Genomic DNA, 18,549 nt, shown 5'->3' on the forward strand with positions numbered 1-18,549 from the left:
TCGAGGACGGTCAAGCTCACGGCGAAAGGCGCACCGGGCAGCGGGTGAGGCCACCTCGGGCAGCCACCCGGTGACGTCTTTCCTGCTCTGGGTGAACGGGGAAGGGGACCCACAGGGCAGGGACGCGGCTAGTTAATCCCGATCTCCTTGTTATCCTCAATGAACCGCGTGAACGGCCGGCCGGCTCCCGCGTCCGACTTGGCTTTGTCCAGCCCTGCGATGGGCGGGCTGCTGCCAGGCCGCGCCTTGTCCAGCCCGGCAGCCAGGGAGCCCAGGGAGGGGAGCGCGCTTCCCCCGAGACTTACTGGGAGCTGGGGGAGGCCTCCGTTCTGGATGACGGAGATCTCATTGTTCTTCATGGCCAGCCCGTTGGTGATGGCTGCGGCGTACTGGTTCCAAAAGCTGGGGTCCACGTTCATGGCCCGTGCAGCCAGATCCTTCTGGAACATCTCGGAGAACTTCAGGGCATCACCACCCAGCAGGGCCATGGGGTTCTCCACCGACAGGCGGCGGCCGCGCCTGGCAGGGGCGTTGTTCCACATGTGGGTGCCCATGTGCACCTGCGGGGGACACGAGACACACCTGGGCGTGAGTGCACCCAGCCCTGGGGTCACAGAGACGCCCGGGGACCTGGGGACTCCCTCCGGCTCCTTTCCTTGCCCTCTTCCCCAGCCTAAGCATTCGTTTGGGACAACAAACTTGTTAGGTGAGCCTTTCTGAGCATCTTATATTTGAACCTGCAACGTTTCCTTCTGTCAAGTACACAGAGCAAACAAGCCAACCGATGAGCTAACCGATGCACTGCACAGCTGGATGGAATCATTTCCCCCCCTAAGGCGTCAGACCCACGGGCCACCCGGAGGGTCCCGAAGCTCCTGCCCCGCCCCCCAGAACCCCTGGCTGCACTGTGCCCGTGCCTGGTCTTCTCCCGTCTGGGCACCTGTGGTCAGCAGAGCCCTCAGGCGGCTTTCACGCCACCAGCAAGCAGAGGCCACAGGTCCCCGAGGGCTCACTGAGACCCACGCAGGCGCCTGACGTGGGCTGCAAAGCAGCACACTCCCCTGAGGGTGTGGGCACGGCCCCGGACGGGTCCTCGGTGCCCGGCCACACACTCCACACCTCCGGGGAAAACGGGCAGCGTGGCCGTACCTCAGACGCGAACGTGACGTCGCTGTACCGTCCTCCCCTCCCCCGGCCCTCAGCTGGGAAGCTTCTCCCAGGTGCCCGCTGGGCCCTCGTGGCAGCCAAGTGGCCAGAACCACAGATCTGACCCCTGGCCTCGGGGCGGGACTCGCATCACTGGCGTCACCTGCGAGCATCTGCAGGCCCGGTTCTCTTGGTGTCAGCGTCCCACTGGCCTCCGGGCAGCGCCGGCCCTGGGCCTGCCCTGTCAGCCAGCGAGCGTCACCCCGACGCCCTGCAGCCACGCAGGCAGCACCAGCCCTCAAGGGGAGGCCGGGCCCGCGTGGAAGGCAAGCTCCTCGCTGCCGCCGGACACGCGTGGGAGCACCGCAGGCAACGCGCACACGCGGGCACACACACGGTGCAGACTCACCCATAACACACAAGCGCGCTCACACCACACGCCACGCAGGCACACGCCGCGCTGTCTCTCGGGGGCTCCGCAGCAGCCGTGCCCCTGGCCAGGACCACAGGAGGTGGACGCAGGGGCTTCCCGGGCGGCCCTCACCTTGAGGTTGCCCTTGGTGGTGAACGCTCTCCCGCAGATGGTGCAGCCGAAGGGCTTCTCCCCGGTGTGGGTGCGCTCGTGGATCTGCAGGGCGCTGGCCGAGGAGAAGGTCTTCCCGCACGACTGGCAGTTGTGCTGCTTGGGCATCCGGCGCGGCGGGGGGGCCAGCATGGGCGCGAGGCCGGGGCTCATCACCGTCGGGGGCCCCGCAGGCACCTGGATGGGAGCCGGCAGCGGCGGGCCCTCGGCCAACGGGCCGGCCTTGCTGTGCCCGTTCACTTCCGTTTTGATCGTGGCGGGCGCGGAGCCGGGACCCAGGCTCGGGGTGCCCTGGCCGGGACCTAGAGCAAAGCTGGGGTCAAGCAACTGGGGAAGCGGCTCGCGCAACCTGTGGGTCAGCAAGTGCTGCTTTAAGTTACCCAGGGTGGGGCAGCCGCGCCCGCAGGCGGCGCAGACGAACGGCCGCTCCTTGGTGTGCCTGCGGAGGTGGACCTGCAGCGCGCTCCTGCAAGCAAAAGGCTTCGCACAGACACGACACGCAGTGCTCGCACACTTACCCCGATCTCGGCTCAGGAACAGCAGGCTACAGGGGGCCTCCTCCTTGATGGCCGGCCGGCCGGGGTGGGGGGCCGTCAGGTCCAGCGCCCCTCCGTTCTCGGGCCCGGGGGGCGGGCTGTCCTGCCTCTCCGTCTTCAGTGGCGTCTCCGGCGGCTCCTCCTGGGTGCCGAGGCCCGGGGACTTAGAAGGCAGGCTCTCGCTGTTACTGTTCCCGGGCGACAGGGCCTGCAAGGAGGATGACTCGGACAGGGCCGGGCTGCCCGCGCTCCGGCTCTCCAGGTCGCCCACAGCTGACGAGGAGTCGTTGCTCAGACGGTCGCTCTCCCCGGACCCGTTCTCCAGGGACTTGAGGGCGGTCATCTGGGGGCAGCTCATGACTGAGTCCATCATCTTCATCTGGTTCTCCAGGGCGGCGATGCTGGAGATGACGGACGGCGGGGAGGGCGGGCAGGAGCTTGAGAAGGCCAGCAGCGGCTTGGATGGGTCGCCAGCCGTGTCCTTCAGCTCGGCGTCCTCCTCCAGGGAGTTCTCGTCCATGTCATCGTCGTAGCCGCTCAGGGCGTCCGCGGCCTTCTCGTCGTAGGGCAGCTCGGCGTCCATGGCGTCCTGGAAGCCCTCGGGCAGTGGCGTGTTGGGGATCTGCCCCCCCATGTGCATGCGAATGTGCTGCTGCAGGACCACGGCGTTGGTGAACTTCTTCTGGCAGATGGGGCAGGAGTGCTGCACGCGCAGCGGCGGCTTGGCGCGGTGGACCCCGAAGTGCGTCTTCAGGTTGCCCTTGGTGGTGAAGGCGCGCCCGCAGATCTTGCACTTGAAGGGCCGCTCGCCCGTGTGCGTCCGGTAGTGCATCTTCAGGGCGCTCTGGCAGCTCAGCACGCGGTGGCAGATGGCGCACTGGTTGGGGTCCGTCACCTTCTTGTCGATGTTCTCCACCAGCTGCTGCAGCTTGGAGGTTTCGGACGTTTGCATAGAGTCAAGCAGCCCTCCGAAGGGGAACTTGGCCTTGAACTGCTCGGCGCCGGCCGGGAGGACCGGGCTGCAGAGGCCGGGGGACAGGCTGCTGTCCGCGAGGGCGGACGCGGCAGACACCTGCCCAGTGGCGGGGACGTCCCCCGCCCTGGCGTTTGTGCAAGGCAGGCTCATGGGCTCGGTCTTGGGCAGGGAAGACCCGCCGGGTGCCGGCTGCGGGGACTCGGCCGTCACCACCTCGGAGCTGGTCAGGCCTGGGGACAGAGAGGGGCACTCGCTGGACGCCGGCGAGGGCCGCTGCGGGGAGCGGCTGGCGGGGGTGAGGCTGGGGGAGTCGGCATAGCTGCCGAGGCTGACGCCGGGGAGGGTGGGCGGGAGCTGCAGCCCGACCGACGTGGGCACCGTGGGCAGCACGGGCTTGCTGTCCAGCCAGGTGGTGGCCGGCTTCTCCGGGGGCAGTGACATCCCGTAGGGGATCCCGGAGCAGGTGGGCACGCTGTCCAGGTACTCGGGGACGGGGTAGGGGTTCATCTGGATGTGGGGGTACTTCTCCTTGTGCCTCTGGAAGTGGACCTTCAGGTTGCCCTTGGTGGAGAAGCGGTTGCCGCAGATGTTGCACTTGAAGGGCCGCTCGCCCGTGTGGGAGCGCAGGTGGATCTGCAAGGCGCTGTCGCTCCCAAACACCTTGGCACAGAACCTGCACTTGTGCTTGAAGAATGGGTCCTCGGCGTTGGCCTTGGGCTCGAACACCGACACGTTGGGGGGCTTGCCCTTGCGGTGCTTCATGAGGGCCGACAGGGGGTCCAGCGCGCTGGCCGTGGCTGCGATGCTGACCAGCGGGTTGGGGAAGATGACACTGCCGGCGGAGGTCTGAGGTAGAAGTGGGCTTGGCAGGCTGGGCGCCGAGCTGAGGAGGGGCCCGGGCCCCAGGGCGGGGGGCGTGGAAGCGTTCTGCGGCCGGCAGGGGGCGCCGGAGGCGCTGACCGCCGGGGCCGGGGCAGTGGAGGCCGGGGCCGCGCCGGAGGACGCCGGGGCGCCGGGCTCGGGGCCGGAGGGGCCCCCGCCCGGGACGTGCGGAGTGCTGGCTCCGGACGCCGGCTGGGCCAGGTGTTGGGGGCCCTCGTAGGCGGCCGGCTGGGTGGCAGGGACGGGGGCGGCCCCGGCTGAGAGCTGCAGGGCCGAGTGCGCGGCCAGCCCCGGGAGCTGGCCAGAGGTGGGCAGCGGGGCGCTCTGGGCCCCCGTGGCCGCTCTGGGGTTCAGCGGTGGCCTCGGAGGCTGGTGGTTCATCATGGCCACCTGGCTGCGGATCTGCTCGATGAGCTGCAGCTGGTGGATCTGCTGCTGCTGCAGGGCCATGAGCTGCTCCAGGATCACGGGGATGGCCACGGCCGCCACCCCGCCGCTGGATCCCACCGCTCCTGCAGCCCTCGTGTTCTGGGAGAACTGTGCCACGGCCACCTTGGTGCTCAGGAGGGTCTCCAGCGTCACGTTGGTGTTTGGCATGCTGTAGGCGGCCACGGGGGCCGGTTCGGGGACCTGAGGTAGAGGCGGCTTCCCTGCGTGCGTGGGGCCCAGGCTCTGGAAGCTCTTGTCCACGGAGGGGCCCACTTCCATGGGCTCGTCCTCCTTCTCGGGGGCCCTCACCTCCCCGCCCTCCCCGCCCTCTGTGGGGGCCGTCTCCTCGGCAGCCTCACTCTCCGTGTGCTCGCTGGGAGAGCTGGCCGGAGAAGGTTCTGGAAACTCCTCAGAGGGCGGGGCCGGCTCATCTTCGCTGACGATCAGCACCAGGGGGTTCTTGGTGCAGGCCTTCTTGTGCTCCAGGAGGTCCGTCCACTTGAAGAACTCGGCGCAGCACTTATCACAGACGTGCGTCTCCTCGCTTCCACTCCGGCTCTCGTTCCCGCTGTCCCCGTCCTCGGCGCCCTCCCCGGGGGCCGCTGGAAAAGCAAGACATTACATCAGCCAGGGCCTTGCGAGACAGCCTGCCCTCCATCTCAAAATTCTGCACATAAGTAAAATCAATATTTTTTATTTTGTACAAATTACCCCACTTCAACATTTCTGACGTCCCGGCACGCGTATTCTATGACTCTTTCTAGCTAGCTAATCATTTTCTTAGCACCATCCATCGAATTATGAGGCTCTATCAATTGTGGATACCGCTTCTTAATGAAATTCCATAGACGCCATTGATTTCCAATATTTTCATACAATCTGCAACCACCCTGTCTGCTGGGTACAAAGCCAGCTTTCGATGGGCTCATTAGGACTCCCCCGACCACTGGGCTTCCTCATTTCCAGCAAAATTAGAGATGCCTTTGCCAGTTCACTTAACATTGCTAAACTAATCTGTAACCTTTCAAACTCACATCAGCACCTGACAGGAGAGCCGGCCGCTGCCACTCTCCCGGGCTCGGACCACGAAGATTTATTATCTTTATGCCGCGCCGAGACATTAGACATTTAATGTAATTCTGCAGAAGCTTTCAGATCAATGGGCATTTATTTCATGGAGGAAATTTCAGCTAAATACTTGCATTTGTAAATATAACAAAGAATATATAAGCACTTCTTACATCTCTGCTCAGAAAAACAATCTCTCCAACTTGTAGTTTGATCAACAGATCAATCCTGTATCTTTTCGGCCGTCGTACTTTCCTCCAGAGAGGGTACGTTTCTACATTTCAGGATTTGCCAAATGAATACCATCAATATAGTCTGGGCCTAAAATTAATCACGTTTAATACAATTAATTGGCTCTGTCAGATGCAATATTTCTTGGCTAAATGAACCAAAATTACATGTTATTGTTACTGGCCAATCGTGTTCTGCAGACTGTTAACAAACTAGAAATTATATATTTAAAGTTCATTTATGCTGACATGTTTAACATGAGAATGTTGTAGTCACACTTTGTGTACCTATTTTCATCTATTCTCATAGAAAGACTTAGCAAATTATATACTTGCGCCATAGTGGAAACCCTCTAATTGGTTACACATGTTTAATTACTGTTGTAGGCAGCGACTTCCTGACTCCTATACCCTCTTCTGCCGAATAACAGCCCTGTTTAATCAACAATTCTCATTCACACCTGATCAAATAAATAGCTATACGGGAACAAGAAATCAACATCCGATGACATTCCCAGCTCCTATTTTTTTGGGACGTTGGGGTGACAGGCAGCGTTCAACGATTCCTCAGGCTCCACATGCCAGCCTGGGTAGCACTGCCTTGCGACTGCTTTTTGTCAACTTGTGGATGGAGTGACAGCAACAAATCAGCTTGAACGGAGACAAATGACAGCTGCAAATCGGCCCTTTGTTGTCGTGCATAGTTGAGTGTGAGAGCCACACATCCTCAAGTTGGCGTCCCCGGAAATCGTTTACTATTGAAACATCGACAAATGGATTTGCTAAGAAGGCTCCAGGTTTTCTCTTTTAGAGTTTTAGGAGAAGGATTCGGCACTGATCTCAGTAGAGAAATCTGGTTTGTAAAAAAATATCCTGTAAGAATATGTAGTCCCTCTACTGGAAAAGAAGGTCAAACCATTCTTTGAGGCTAGCAGGCTGCTCTCCATGAGGTTGCTATTTCCAGGTAATTTATACTTGCCTGTAAAAAATGATTAGCAGTGTTCAATTAGCATTTTCTTAACTGGCTCAACCATTTGAAGGGGAAAAGAAGTTAGAGCTTGCAGCCCATAAGGACCTGCTAGACTTTTAAACTGAATTCGGTGCTGAAGCTCAGACTGCAAGAAGTCTCACTACCGTATGAGGGAGGAATGTAATAGGTGTCTGTAATGAGGTTGAGTGTAGCTGGAAGCAAAGACACAGCTGATTTATACTGCAGATAGGAGCGTTAACAAAATAAATACTCGGAGTACTTAACTTTGTTCAATGTATGCAAAAACTCATCTGAAACCTGCAAAGGTTAGGCAACAGGGCAGGAAAAACCCCTCAACTCTTCAGGTAAATAATTTCTTAATGACTGATAAGAAAACAGGGGCTATCTCAAATTTTAGTTATGTAGTTTAAAAATTATCACACAATGCAAAGAATCTCTACTTTTAAATTTCTTTACAATAGTGGAATGTTCTCCTGTGGACCCACATATTAAAAACGTAAGTGGCCCTTAAAAAAAAGTTCCTCTGCACCAAGCACTCAAGTTGGAAGCCGTGTTACGGTACATCATGAACTAGCGTAACTATTAATTATAACTGAACACTAACACTTTAAAGCTATGATACAGAAGGCCTGCCATACTCTTCACAGAGCTTTTTAATTTTAATACTTTTTAAAAAGAAAAACACCAAGAAATTAAATATTGCTAATTTCTTGAAATGTTTTTTACATTTATTCCTTAGAGAAGAAAAATGTATAACTTACATGGTATACAAAAGCATTCACATGGTACATACATTTAAAATTTTACACAAACACAGTGTATATTTTGTCCAAAGAATACTTTTTCTTTTTCCTAAAAATTATTATTGAAGTACAGTCGATTTACAATGTTGTGTTAGTTTCAGATGTATCGCAGATTCCGTAAATTTATATATATATTTATTTATGTTTTATATATATATTCTTTTTCAGATCCTTTTCCATTATAGATTATTAAAAGATATTGCATATAGTTCCCTGTGCTATAAAAGAATACTTTTTTTTCCATATGGAATATGCGCTAGGGACAATTCACTGAGAAAATGATTAAAACTTAGGCTGATTTCTGGATCATTTAAAGTGCGTTGACTGTTGGAAGAATTAACTAATTATAAATAAATTATATCTTTACAGAGGAACATTTCCCAGATTTTCTTTGTAACAACTGTGGCGTGTGAAATAGAGAAACAGGACTTTCATTTTACACTGTACTTTTCTCACAGGTCTTAAGCAGCCCAAAGAAATCTCTATTTACTTTAAAGATAAATTTTTACATTTCTATTGGTTTTTTCCCTGTGTTAAGTATTTTGGGTTCACCTCCAAACTCATGGAAGTTGGGAAGGTAATTTTCTTCTTCTCCCATTGGCAGGTTAGCAAAATTACAATTATTTCTCCATTGTAGCAACTGTGCATAGAATAATATTTAAGTACTATTTACCAAATAATAAGCCATTTTGTTTAACGCAGGTTGATAGTTACCTAAACACAGTGAAGATATTCTTGTCAAAGTAAAATAAGCCTCCACTGTATTCCTCTAAAATTGAAGAAGGAAAGCAAAACCGAAGGGAGGAAATTGGGTGAAAATGGCATTTGGGACCTGTTAGTTCGTTATGTTAATGAACCTAACAAGACAAATAATTGTTGGATTCTATAACCCAAGTTTCATAATAAATTTGCCTTTTAACGAAAACATATTTTAAAAACTACAATAAGCGAGGGAAAAACATTCTTCAATACAATTCAGATATTTTATTGGGGGCAAATAATTTAGAATCACCACCTGTAATTTTTCTTACTGGGGTCTGTATGAAGTACCATAACGTGATCACTTCAACTGTTATTTCCACTTGTTTCACGATCAAAATCTCAGTAGGATTAGCATTCCATAAAAGTTACAGAGAAGCACAAATTTCACAAGACAGTCTTGAGTACAATGAATGCAGATGAAAAGCCTCTAATACGTCATGTGTGCAATTGAAATTTTGGGTGCATATTTTAAGAATGTTTTCAAACAACAACAAGCACTTCAACTGAATTGGTTGGTAGGGGAGAACCAAAACGAGCCTGTTTCACTAGGGACACAGCTCTTCAGAAGCAGCAAGACTGCAGTTGAGTCCAGAGTGAAAGCAGCGGCCTTCCGCCACATTCAGGAGAGCGAGATGCAAAGTAAGTTGTTGTAACTTGCTTCGATGGCAGTTCCGTTACAGTGATTACGTGCATCGTGTTACAGTGTAGATGTGCTCATCTGGAAGCAGTTATCTTTAAAAAAAATGCTGTCTATGTAACTAGAAAACCCATATAGGAGAGATCTGACAGCAGCTCCAAATTTTATCACGCAACTTCCAAAGCCCTTAATCCTGCCATTGTTTTAAGCCAGTATTAGGTCGGATTCGAATGTATCCAACTACCTTTCAATTAAATTTACATGTGTAACTGGCTTTTGCATTCTAAAAATAGAAGTTATTATATCCATTTGTTGACATGGCTCAAAAAAGTTTGTTTCAAGGTGAAACCACGTCAAAGCCACTGCAACAACAGTACAGGGTTTGAGAAATTTATTTCCAATGCAATGGGAAAATTCTTTCTTCCTTAAAGGGGGAACTGAAAAACAAGCACTGTTAACATTATCATTAATGTCAAAATAATTTACTTTTTGCATACTGGCTCCTCAACAACTAAGAGACTTCAAACTGTAAATAGGCAGGGCCTTACAGTGCACCAGGGTTCTCTTAGAACTAGTGAAGAAAAACGCCAACCAATGCGCCCAGGAACAGAACTTAGCCAAGAGTCTTCCCTTCTTGGTTAACAGGAATATTTGGTGGAGGTTACTTTCTGAAAGTACCACACAGCTTTGCTGTATCCGCTGGCTACCAATGCGAGGAAGAAGATGTATTGGAAAGAGCTCTCTACTTTGCTAACACCGACGATGTACCAGCCATGGCTGTGAGCCGGGTGTCTGCACGTAACGCCGAGTCTGTCTTCCTGAACGCAGTCAGGAGGAGCGAAAAGCGCGGAGGCTAAAAGAGGAAGCTGTTTCAGGTGGAGAGGAAACGTGCAATTAGTTTCTACAGCTAGCCCCATGCTTGCCCTCTATACCTGAGATTTCCAGCGTTTCTAAGCCTCACCGTTCAAACGTTCTTGAGTAAGCGTGCCGCCTCTGGGGGCTGCAGGAGGGAAAGGGTGCCACCGCCTTTCAGAGGCCTCCAACCAAAAAACAGCTCCAACAGCAGTCTTAAAATGACATGATTTTTTTCCTTCTCACTGATAAAAAATGCAGAAAACGTTTAGCAAAAATGTCCCTACTCTTAGGATAACTCTGGGTGTGAAAGGATCCCCTTCCCATTGCTCTCTCAGCTCCGATTCCTGGTCTGCTATACAATACACAAGGATCATGTTATACAAGGATCATGTCTTCGCTGCCTGCAAAAGCATATGTGGCCTTCCAAATAAAAACGACGTGGCAGAAGATGGACAGAATGTTTACACTCACGATGATCTTTTAAAGCCACGAGTTAAAAGCGTGCCTGTAACATAGATAAGAATATTTGAGACCAGATGCTTTCTTTAAAAAATTCAAACTGCAGTTCTCAGCAAGGCTTTCTTATTCTCTCCTTCCAGGAGGCTGGGCCTTGTAAATCAGTAACCGAATTACAAAGGGTGGTAAACAGGTGTTTGATAATTTTGCTGATCAGGCCCAAACTCTCACCTTTATTCTGCCACCCTTTTGCTACGCATTTTAAATCCCTTACAACTAACGAAAAGAGAAGCAAACGTTCCTTACTGGGAAAAGGAATGTTAACTTCTCCACTTTAATCAGTAACTTGAAAATGCCACGTGGGTCTCTAGGAGAGGAAGCCTTACTTTCTCCTGTGCCTTTTCCATCCCTTAAAAATCTAGGAAGCATTTTTCAAGTTTTCCCAAATTGTTAGGAGACACTATTTTCTTGCAAATTAATTCTTTTTAACTCCTTATGATAGCTTTGAATCCCATAAAGAAAGATGAATTATCACATACTGAGCCCAAGCTGTGAAGCAGGAGGAGACAAATAGAGACCCCTACCGTGTTTAACAATGTAGAAGAAATTCCAGACGCAACAGAAAAATTTTGTCCTTTTCCTAGACCTCCAAGCGTGTGAGCTCGGAGCGGAACAGCGGAGGGCGCTCGTGCCTCGCCCAAGCCGCACTGACCCGCAGGCCGCTTCCGCCGACTCAGCGGCCCACGCCTCAAATTTGTTAAGTAAGGACCACCTGTGGCACAGGCGCCAAACGTCTTCTGTTTCAAACATTTGCGGTTTTTCATCTGTGGGGTGATGCACCAGGGAGGGGAAACACTGTTTCCTTTATGGACACACGCAGATGGAAAGCGGCCACAACGTTCACTTGTGTTAACTATCTGCTGCATCAAATAATAAGATGTTTGTTACACTTTAAGGTTGCACAATAGTTCTTTCACTCACACGTTACGCTGTAATCTTGCTTACGATGAATACACGGGTATCACTGTGCCTCACCGAGAACGCCCAAACCTGGAATACGGCGGCAAATGCAAACAATTTCCATCAAAGCTCGGGGAAGGGGAAAAACAAGGTCTGTGCAGGGTCACCTTCGGTTCAGAGGCGGAGGTTTAACCTCACACATGAAATTAAACGTGCTGCTCCACGACACCCCTCTGCGGAAGCGCCTACGGGCCTCGACACGTTACTTTTCAAATCCACCGCGCATAAAAACACATAAATAAGCAAAGCCACTTAGACGTATAAACACCTGGGTCTAAACAGCCCCAGAGCAGCAGGAGCTACACGGTGTCCGGGAACAAGGCGCCGAGCAACTGTAACCCTCGGACTGCTTGCACTCGGGGTTAGGTCATTAAATCATTTCCATGATTTGTCATCACCTCACCGCACTGTTCCATTTCTACGGGCGAAGTTTACACACATGCGAAAAATCATCCAGGAAAAGCCCTGCCCTGGGGGGTTGAAGCTAGTGGCTCTGCATGTGCAGAGCCCTAACTCAATTACCAAACGGTGCTGTGAAGAGGGCACTCTGGAAAAGAGGACCGAGAATGCCGGCGAATGAAGACCAAGCGCCACGGCACCTGCAGGGTTAATTAAACAGTTCAAGATGTAACAGCCACACGAAAGAAAACGGTTCTCTCTCCCTCTTTGAGCACTATAAACACTTGTGCTGCACTAGATGGGCGTTTGATAAACCGAGCAGCACAGAGCAAACTCGTGGGTCCCCAGTCCGCACTCGGAGCCAGTGTTAACACTTAACAGAACACCGGTGAGTCCTGTTGCCAAGGTCAACAGCACACATGCACTCATTGTATTATGAGCTTGACATCTAGTGGCCACCCCCGGCAGGGCAAAGCAGGCAAAGGTTAAATCAGCAGGTCTGTCGCAGCAGCACCCTGAACCACCCACCTTCGCGGAGATGGGTGGGAAGCTGCCAGCCCTCTGCACGCCCTCCTTCCCACAGACCCCAGGCCACCAAGGCTGGACGCTGTGTGGGCCCCAAGGCTTCCCGGGAATTAGGAGGGGAGGGGTCCCCGATGGTTAGCATAACGAATCTGGGATGACCGGAAAAGACAGGCCCACGGAGGGCACCGCGGAGTTGCACGCCACCCTGGCAGCCTCAGGTCTCTTTGGCGGGCAATGGTTCAGCCCGGAGAACTCCTGCCTTCAACAAACAGATCAAATCCTAACCTCCAACACAGAGCCCATTGCATTATTTTATTATTTCAATTAATATCTCACTTTCTGCGATACGACTCGCCTTATTTGCTCGGGAATCACACAGTTAACTGAACGTTAGGTCACAAAGGTGTTCAACTTAACAAGAGAAAAAAATCTAAGGACCGGGCTCTTTTTTTCAAATGTAAAAGTTTATGTAAGGTAATAGTAAAACATTCAATTTCTACACAGACTTTACTTATGCCTGATTTTATATGAAGTGTGTGGCAACTTCACCTATGCTGTAACTACAAACCTGTCCCACCAGTGGTAGAATTAGCCCTCATCTTCACAAGACTAAGATATGCTGTTCGTATCCTAGCAACTGGTCAAGAAATCATGAAGGAAAATGAAAACCAACAAAACCTCTTCCTATTCTAAGTATTATTTAAAAATTATCCTTCTTGAAACTATATGCAGCATTGAAGGATGGGGCATGACCTCATTGACAGTTAAGAAGGTTTTTATTTCATGTAAATAAAATACTTACATTTAAGAATGCTAAATTCTAACTGGTGCTCAGTACACAGAACGGAAACCCTGGTTGTACCTTTGCTGAATTCCCCCCAAAAGAAAACGTTCTTGGCGCTATCTCGGGGTGAATGGCAAAGCCTCTTAGAGATTGTACTTGAAAATGAAATCTGACCCACTTTGGCCTCCTTTTGCCATCATCTTGTACACAAAACATAATCAGCTTGGTAAGTAATTCCTGCTGGTGGTCCATACCCTCTTCATTTTCTGGCTCTAAACAGATCAAAAAATATTGCATTACGAGTAGACTGTGGAAGTTTAAATGGTGCCTAAAAAAACCAACCCCTTAACTGTAACATAATCAGCTCTTTCTCTGTAAGGTGAGAATTAATTGGCATGCTTTTTATTGGCCACCAAATTATGCATTTTTAAATAGGTTAGGATTTTAAATGTCATTTAAAAAATAAACGTTCGCAAATTCTTCTTTTCCTTTCCCTCCCTGCTTAACTTACTCCTTACCTTTCATGTTTCAGAGAAAACAGTCTGCCTAGGGATGTCAGAAAGTGGCTTCTGTATTGTTTCCTTTTGGAATGCTGAATTGTAAGTGTGTGAGTGAGTGCCCAGAGCTCTGAAGGCAAGCCATGCACAGACAGATAAAAGAGAAAAGATCTCTTCACCCAGGGCTGGGGGCCTTCTTCCCCTTAATTCAAACACGGTCTATGAACACCACTAGTAAAGTCTTAAATCACAGGATCATTTAAAAGGATTTTTAAGATAGCCATATAACTGTGAGTTGGCAGAAAATAAAAACAAACAAAATACAGGATGGCAAACTGCTCTCAATTATAATATCCTTTTGTTTCTCCTTAAATACATACTTTCCTTCTAAGGGCAGTAAAATGTATCTTTCCTAAGCTGTATTTTATCCAGTGAAGGACAGCAACAAACACCTTTTAAAGCTCTTAGTAGGAGTGTAAGTGCTGTTCCGTCATTAGAAGTTTTAATTAATTTTTCTTAGAACAAAAATATTCGGCTGGCTCAAAAGATTTCATTATTGTGGCATACATTTAATTAACTGAATCCTAAAGCTACATCCCATTTATTTCTAAATTTTCGGAAACAGGAATGAAACAATTTGCAATTTTAAGAGATAGTACCTAGTGGGAATGTAAGTTTAGTCCCAGTCATCCTTAAAACACATTTTTACAACAGGATAACTTTAGAACTTTAACGTAAATCTTTATCACTTTTTCTCATTCTACATATGTCATCATATTTCATTCCTGCAATAAGGTTTGGAGAGCACTGAAGCATTTTTGGACAGCTATCTTTTCACTGCTTGCCTAAAAACCAAAGCCTGAAAGATAATAGTCAGATTTTTTTTAAAAAGAAATAAAGTCTTTTACTGTAAATTAATGTGACTGCCTCCCCCCATATTATACTAAAATTTTTGCATAGAATATTTGTGTTTCATATCATTATCAAGAACCTTCCATTTTACTGCGGGCATCTACTGCTTTAATTAACATGTAACATCCAAAGGAATACAAAGGAATTATTTACTTCGTTTCTAAAACACTGTAACCTAACTTAGGTCGCTTATAACTTCATGCATAGTCTGTTGATTTCCACTGCATTTAACAGAATATAATTTGGAGAATATCTGATTCACGTTGGAGTAATTTAGTTTTCACAACCATTTAGCTTTAAAAAAAATATTTTACTTAGTTCTCCTCCTGATGACGGTCAGTACAACAGAGCAATCTATACGTGAACGTGCCTTAAGTGAAGAGAGAACAGACTATCTTTTATGCTCCATGAACAATCAGCTTCAGAATAATTAAATCAGAAAGAACTATTTTTTAAACAGTTCGCCCGAACAATCGAGGGAACACACTACTTGACTAAGGCTCAGCCCCAGACAGGCTATTTCTGGCCTGTTGCAAAATACGATCAGGAACTGTGGCAATATCTTGATTACAACCCTGAATGATTGTGAAAAACACAGGCTGACAGAAACTTTAATCCCACGGTGGGTAAAAAAAACCTGAATGTGTTTCACCCCTAAATAAATTCAGTAACAACAAGGGGAATTCAAAAGAGAACTTGTGAATAATTTACTCCATCTTAGGTTTTCAAATAAGGGCTCTGGACCCCTCCACACGCTTACACTAGGAGGTTCACCACGCTCTCATTTCTGAAGTGAAATTAAAAATGAATAGCAGTGCCTCAGCTTGTTAATTGTTAAATACAAGGGGTTTTACTCTATTAATTAAAATATGCTTTAATAAAAGGAGACATTGCACATTTTGATAACGACCCTACAAAGCTGAGAAGTATTTACATTGTTGCATTTTGGGGCGGCTGTGAAAGCCGATTTTAAGCTATTCAGGAGCCACAATAATAAAGCTTTAAAATTCCTCACTGGGATGCAATGTAGTTCTTTTGAAGGAAAGACTGTCTTTCTCATTCGGCAGAAATAAATCCATTCATTTGATCATGTAGTCATTGAGGGCAATAGAAAACAAACCAAGTGTGAGAAATTCTATGTGATGAAGTAAACAAAACAAAAAAAAATCCATTTCCATGACAAAAAGATTCTTTGTCCTTAATCTACCCACCATATGCAAGCGTTTCTTTTTAGCATATCTCCCGTTCTAATCTTGGGTGACCAGGCGACACAGATAAGACTCCCTTACCTCCGCTGCGACAAAAAGACCCTCACGAGTTCTCAAATTTTGTTTAATTCCTGAATTCCCAGCCGCGTAAGAAGTCTTTACTCCCGTTCTCCATTCCGATGCGGACGTATACTGGCTTTTACAAACTTTACGACACCGCACGCTAAACTCTTCAACTTTTTATTTTCTGCAGGCTAATTCTCAAAGCGAAAAGACGCGTATCTGCTCTAAACCACTTAGAATAGGTTAATCTAAAAAGTTGGCCGGCCTATTTTGTAGGGAACAAACTACTCGATGCCCGGGCTCCGGGGCAGTGGAGGGTCGCCCTGCGTCCCGCGTTCGCGCCGCGGCCGCCCCTCCCGCCCCCTGGGGACCCGCGGGCAGCGGGAGGCCGGAGCGGCCGGGGCCCTAACTTCCCGGGCTGGGGCGCGGCCACGGCCAGCCGGCTTCTCGCCGAGCGCTAACTTTCGTGGCTCCTACCTTCCCTCCTGGATGGGCAGGAAGTTCCTACCCGCCAGCTGGCTGCAGAGTTGCCCGCGGCGCCTCCAAAAGAACAGGAAGAGGCCCCAGAAAACCGAGAGGCACCAGAAACGTGCCGGGGTCCTACCGCGTGCAAGGACCACCCCCCCGCGCCGCTGCGCAGCTCACCCCGGGGTTAATTCCCAAGGCGGCCATTAGGAAAGGCCAGGCGACACCGACTTCCTACTGTCCTCGGAATGGGATCACTGGTTTGTCGGCTCGCCCGGAACCGCGGGCTCCGCGGCCCTCGGGCACACAGGGCGGCCTTTGGCCAGCCGGGGTCAGGGCGGCGGACCCGCTCCGAACGCGCACCGGCCAGGGCGCCGGGCGCCTAACAAAGCTGTCCCGGCAGCGGCCTCCCCGGCCCGCGTCCGGTGGTGGGTGAGCCCCGGACGCGTCCCCGCCGCCGCGACCGCCCTGGGGACGCCGCGATCGCCGAGGCCGGCCCCAGCGTCCGGGCGCGGGGAGCCCGAGGGGCGGCGCGGAGGCGGCGGCGCGGCCCCTCCCGCCAGCGCCCGGCTCGGCCCGCCGGCCTCCGCCGGGCAGCGCGGACTCCGAGCGGTCCCAGAGCCGTGGCGCCTCCGTGCGCAGCTCAACTCCGGGCGGCCGAGCCAAGTTTACTTCTCCCGCACTCCCGCGCCGCGCGCTCCGGTGGAGGACCGGGTCCCCGGGCAGGCCCGCCCGGGCCGAGCGCCGCGCGGCAGACACTGGCTCGCAGGAGCCGGGGAACTTCCCCGGTGCGCGGCGCCCGCCGCCCGCGCTCCCCCCAGGCCCCCGGGCGCCGCCGCGGTCCGCGGGCCCTCACCGTGCTCGGGAGCCCCGTCCGGCGGCGGCAGCTCCTCGTCCGACTTGAGGTGCTGGGGCTTGGCCTGCTTGCGCCGAGACATGCTGCTAGCGGCGCGCGGGCCCCGCGCGGGGAAGCGGCATCAGCGGGGCGGCCAGCGGGGACGGCGCGGGGCGGCCGGGCGGGCGCGGGGCGCGGGGCGCGGGCGGCGGCGGCGGCGGCTGCGCGGGCCGCGCATGGGGCTGAGCAATTAGGCTGGTGAATAATGCATGGCCATTAGCGGAGGGCCGCGCCGATTGGCCGGCCTCCAGCGGACTCGGGCGGCCTATGCAAATGAGGCCGCGCTCGCAATTAGCGGCCGCGCGGCGAGGAGGGGCCGGCGCCTGCGGGACCCGGGCGCGCGGCCGGCGCCGCCTCACATCGCGGGCTCCGCTCTCCTCGGCGCCCGGTGCGGCCCGGCGGACCGGGAGCGGCGCGGGCCGCGGCGGCCGCCTGGCCCCGGGCACAGGCAGCAAACTTTGGCGGCGTCCGCGCGGCGCCTCTCCGCCGGCGCGCCGGGCTCGCCCCTTTATAGAGTGTCTGCGCCGCCGCCCGCGCCCCGCGCCGCGCCCCCCCCGCCACCGCCCGCCGCCCCTCCCGGAGCGGGCGGTCGCGGGCAGGGCTCCGGCCGGCGCCTTTGTCTCGCCGGGCTGCTCGGGCGCCGAGCCTCCTGCGCTCCGGGCGCGGAGGGCCGGCCGGTCGCCTCCACTCGTCCGCGGCGGCTCTCGGCGCGCCGGCCCCGCTCAGGCTCTGGTGTCCCCTCTCTCCGGACCTTCTCTCCGGGCTCGTGTCCCCTCCGCGGGCTCCCCCGGCGGCCGGCCCGGCCCGGAGGCTCGCGGCCGGAGCGGAGCGGAGTGCGCACGCCGGGGTGGCGGGACTTCGGCAAGACCAACTTTCCGGTTCGGAAGCTGCGCGGGCCGAGCGGCTCCTCCCCTCCCCTCCCCTCGTCCTCCCTCCCCTCCGCTCCCACCCCCGTCTCCCCGCCCCCCCACCCCCGGGCCCCTTGACTCCTGAGCGCCCGCCCCGCCCGCCGCCGCCACCGGGGCCGCCTCAGCCCTTCGCCCGCCCGCCGGGCCTCCCCGCCGCCAGCGGCTCCTTAAATCCAGGGGAAGGGAGGGGATGACAGGGCTCCGGTGTCCCCCCCACCAGTTCCCTTGCCCGATGGGTGCAGTCCTGGGGCGCCTGTGGCGTGGGCAGGGTGCCCCGAGACCGCGTTACTGAAAGTTCCAAGTCCACAAAAGTCCCGCGCGCGGCCCCCCGTGTTCTAGGACTGTCGGGGGCGACGTGGGGGGAGGGCAGGTGAGGGGGAGCGCACGTTCGGACCGGCCCAGCATCCCCGGGCAGCCGGCGCCGCGCGCTTCCCGCACGCGCACCCAACCTTCGCGGGTTGTCAGGCACGCGCCCTCGCCCCCGCGCGCGCAACCCACCGCAGACGTGCACACGCGCCC

General features: G+C 53.1%; 1 protein-coding gene across 2 annotated transcripts; it reads right to left on the reverse strand.

Annotated features, from left to right (window-relative positions):
- Nucleotides 1-128: 128 nt before the first annotated feature.
- SALL3 (spalt like transcription factor 3) lies at nucleotides 129-17,165 on the reverse strand (the record flags this gene model as incomplete). 2 transcript variants are annotated; one of them, XM_082852462.1, is made up of 4 exons in its annotated part: nucleotides 129-560; nucleotides 1,691-2,031; nucleotides 2,248-5,154; nucleotides 17,084-17,165. In XM_082852462.1, 4 exons carry the CDS (start codon nucleotides 17,163-17,165, stop codon nucleotides 129-131), a joined length of 3,762 nt encoding a protein of 1,253 aa, XP_082708588.1. The 2 variants fall into 2 exon arrangements, with proteins under 2 accessions (XP_082708588.1, XP_082708587.1); XM_082852461.1 differs by having other exon boundaries at nucleotides 1,691-5,154.
- Between the last annotated feature and the right edge of the window lie 1,384 nt (nucleotides 17,166-18,549).

This window comes from Leucopleurus acutus, assembly GCF_964270905.1.
Source record: "Leucopleurus acutus genome assembly, chromosome: 13".
NCBI classification, from domain to species: domain Eukaryota; kingdom Metazoa; phylum Chordata; class Mammalia; order Artiodactyla; family Delphinidae; genus Leucopleurus; species Leucopleurus acutus.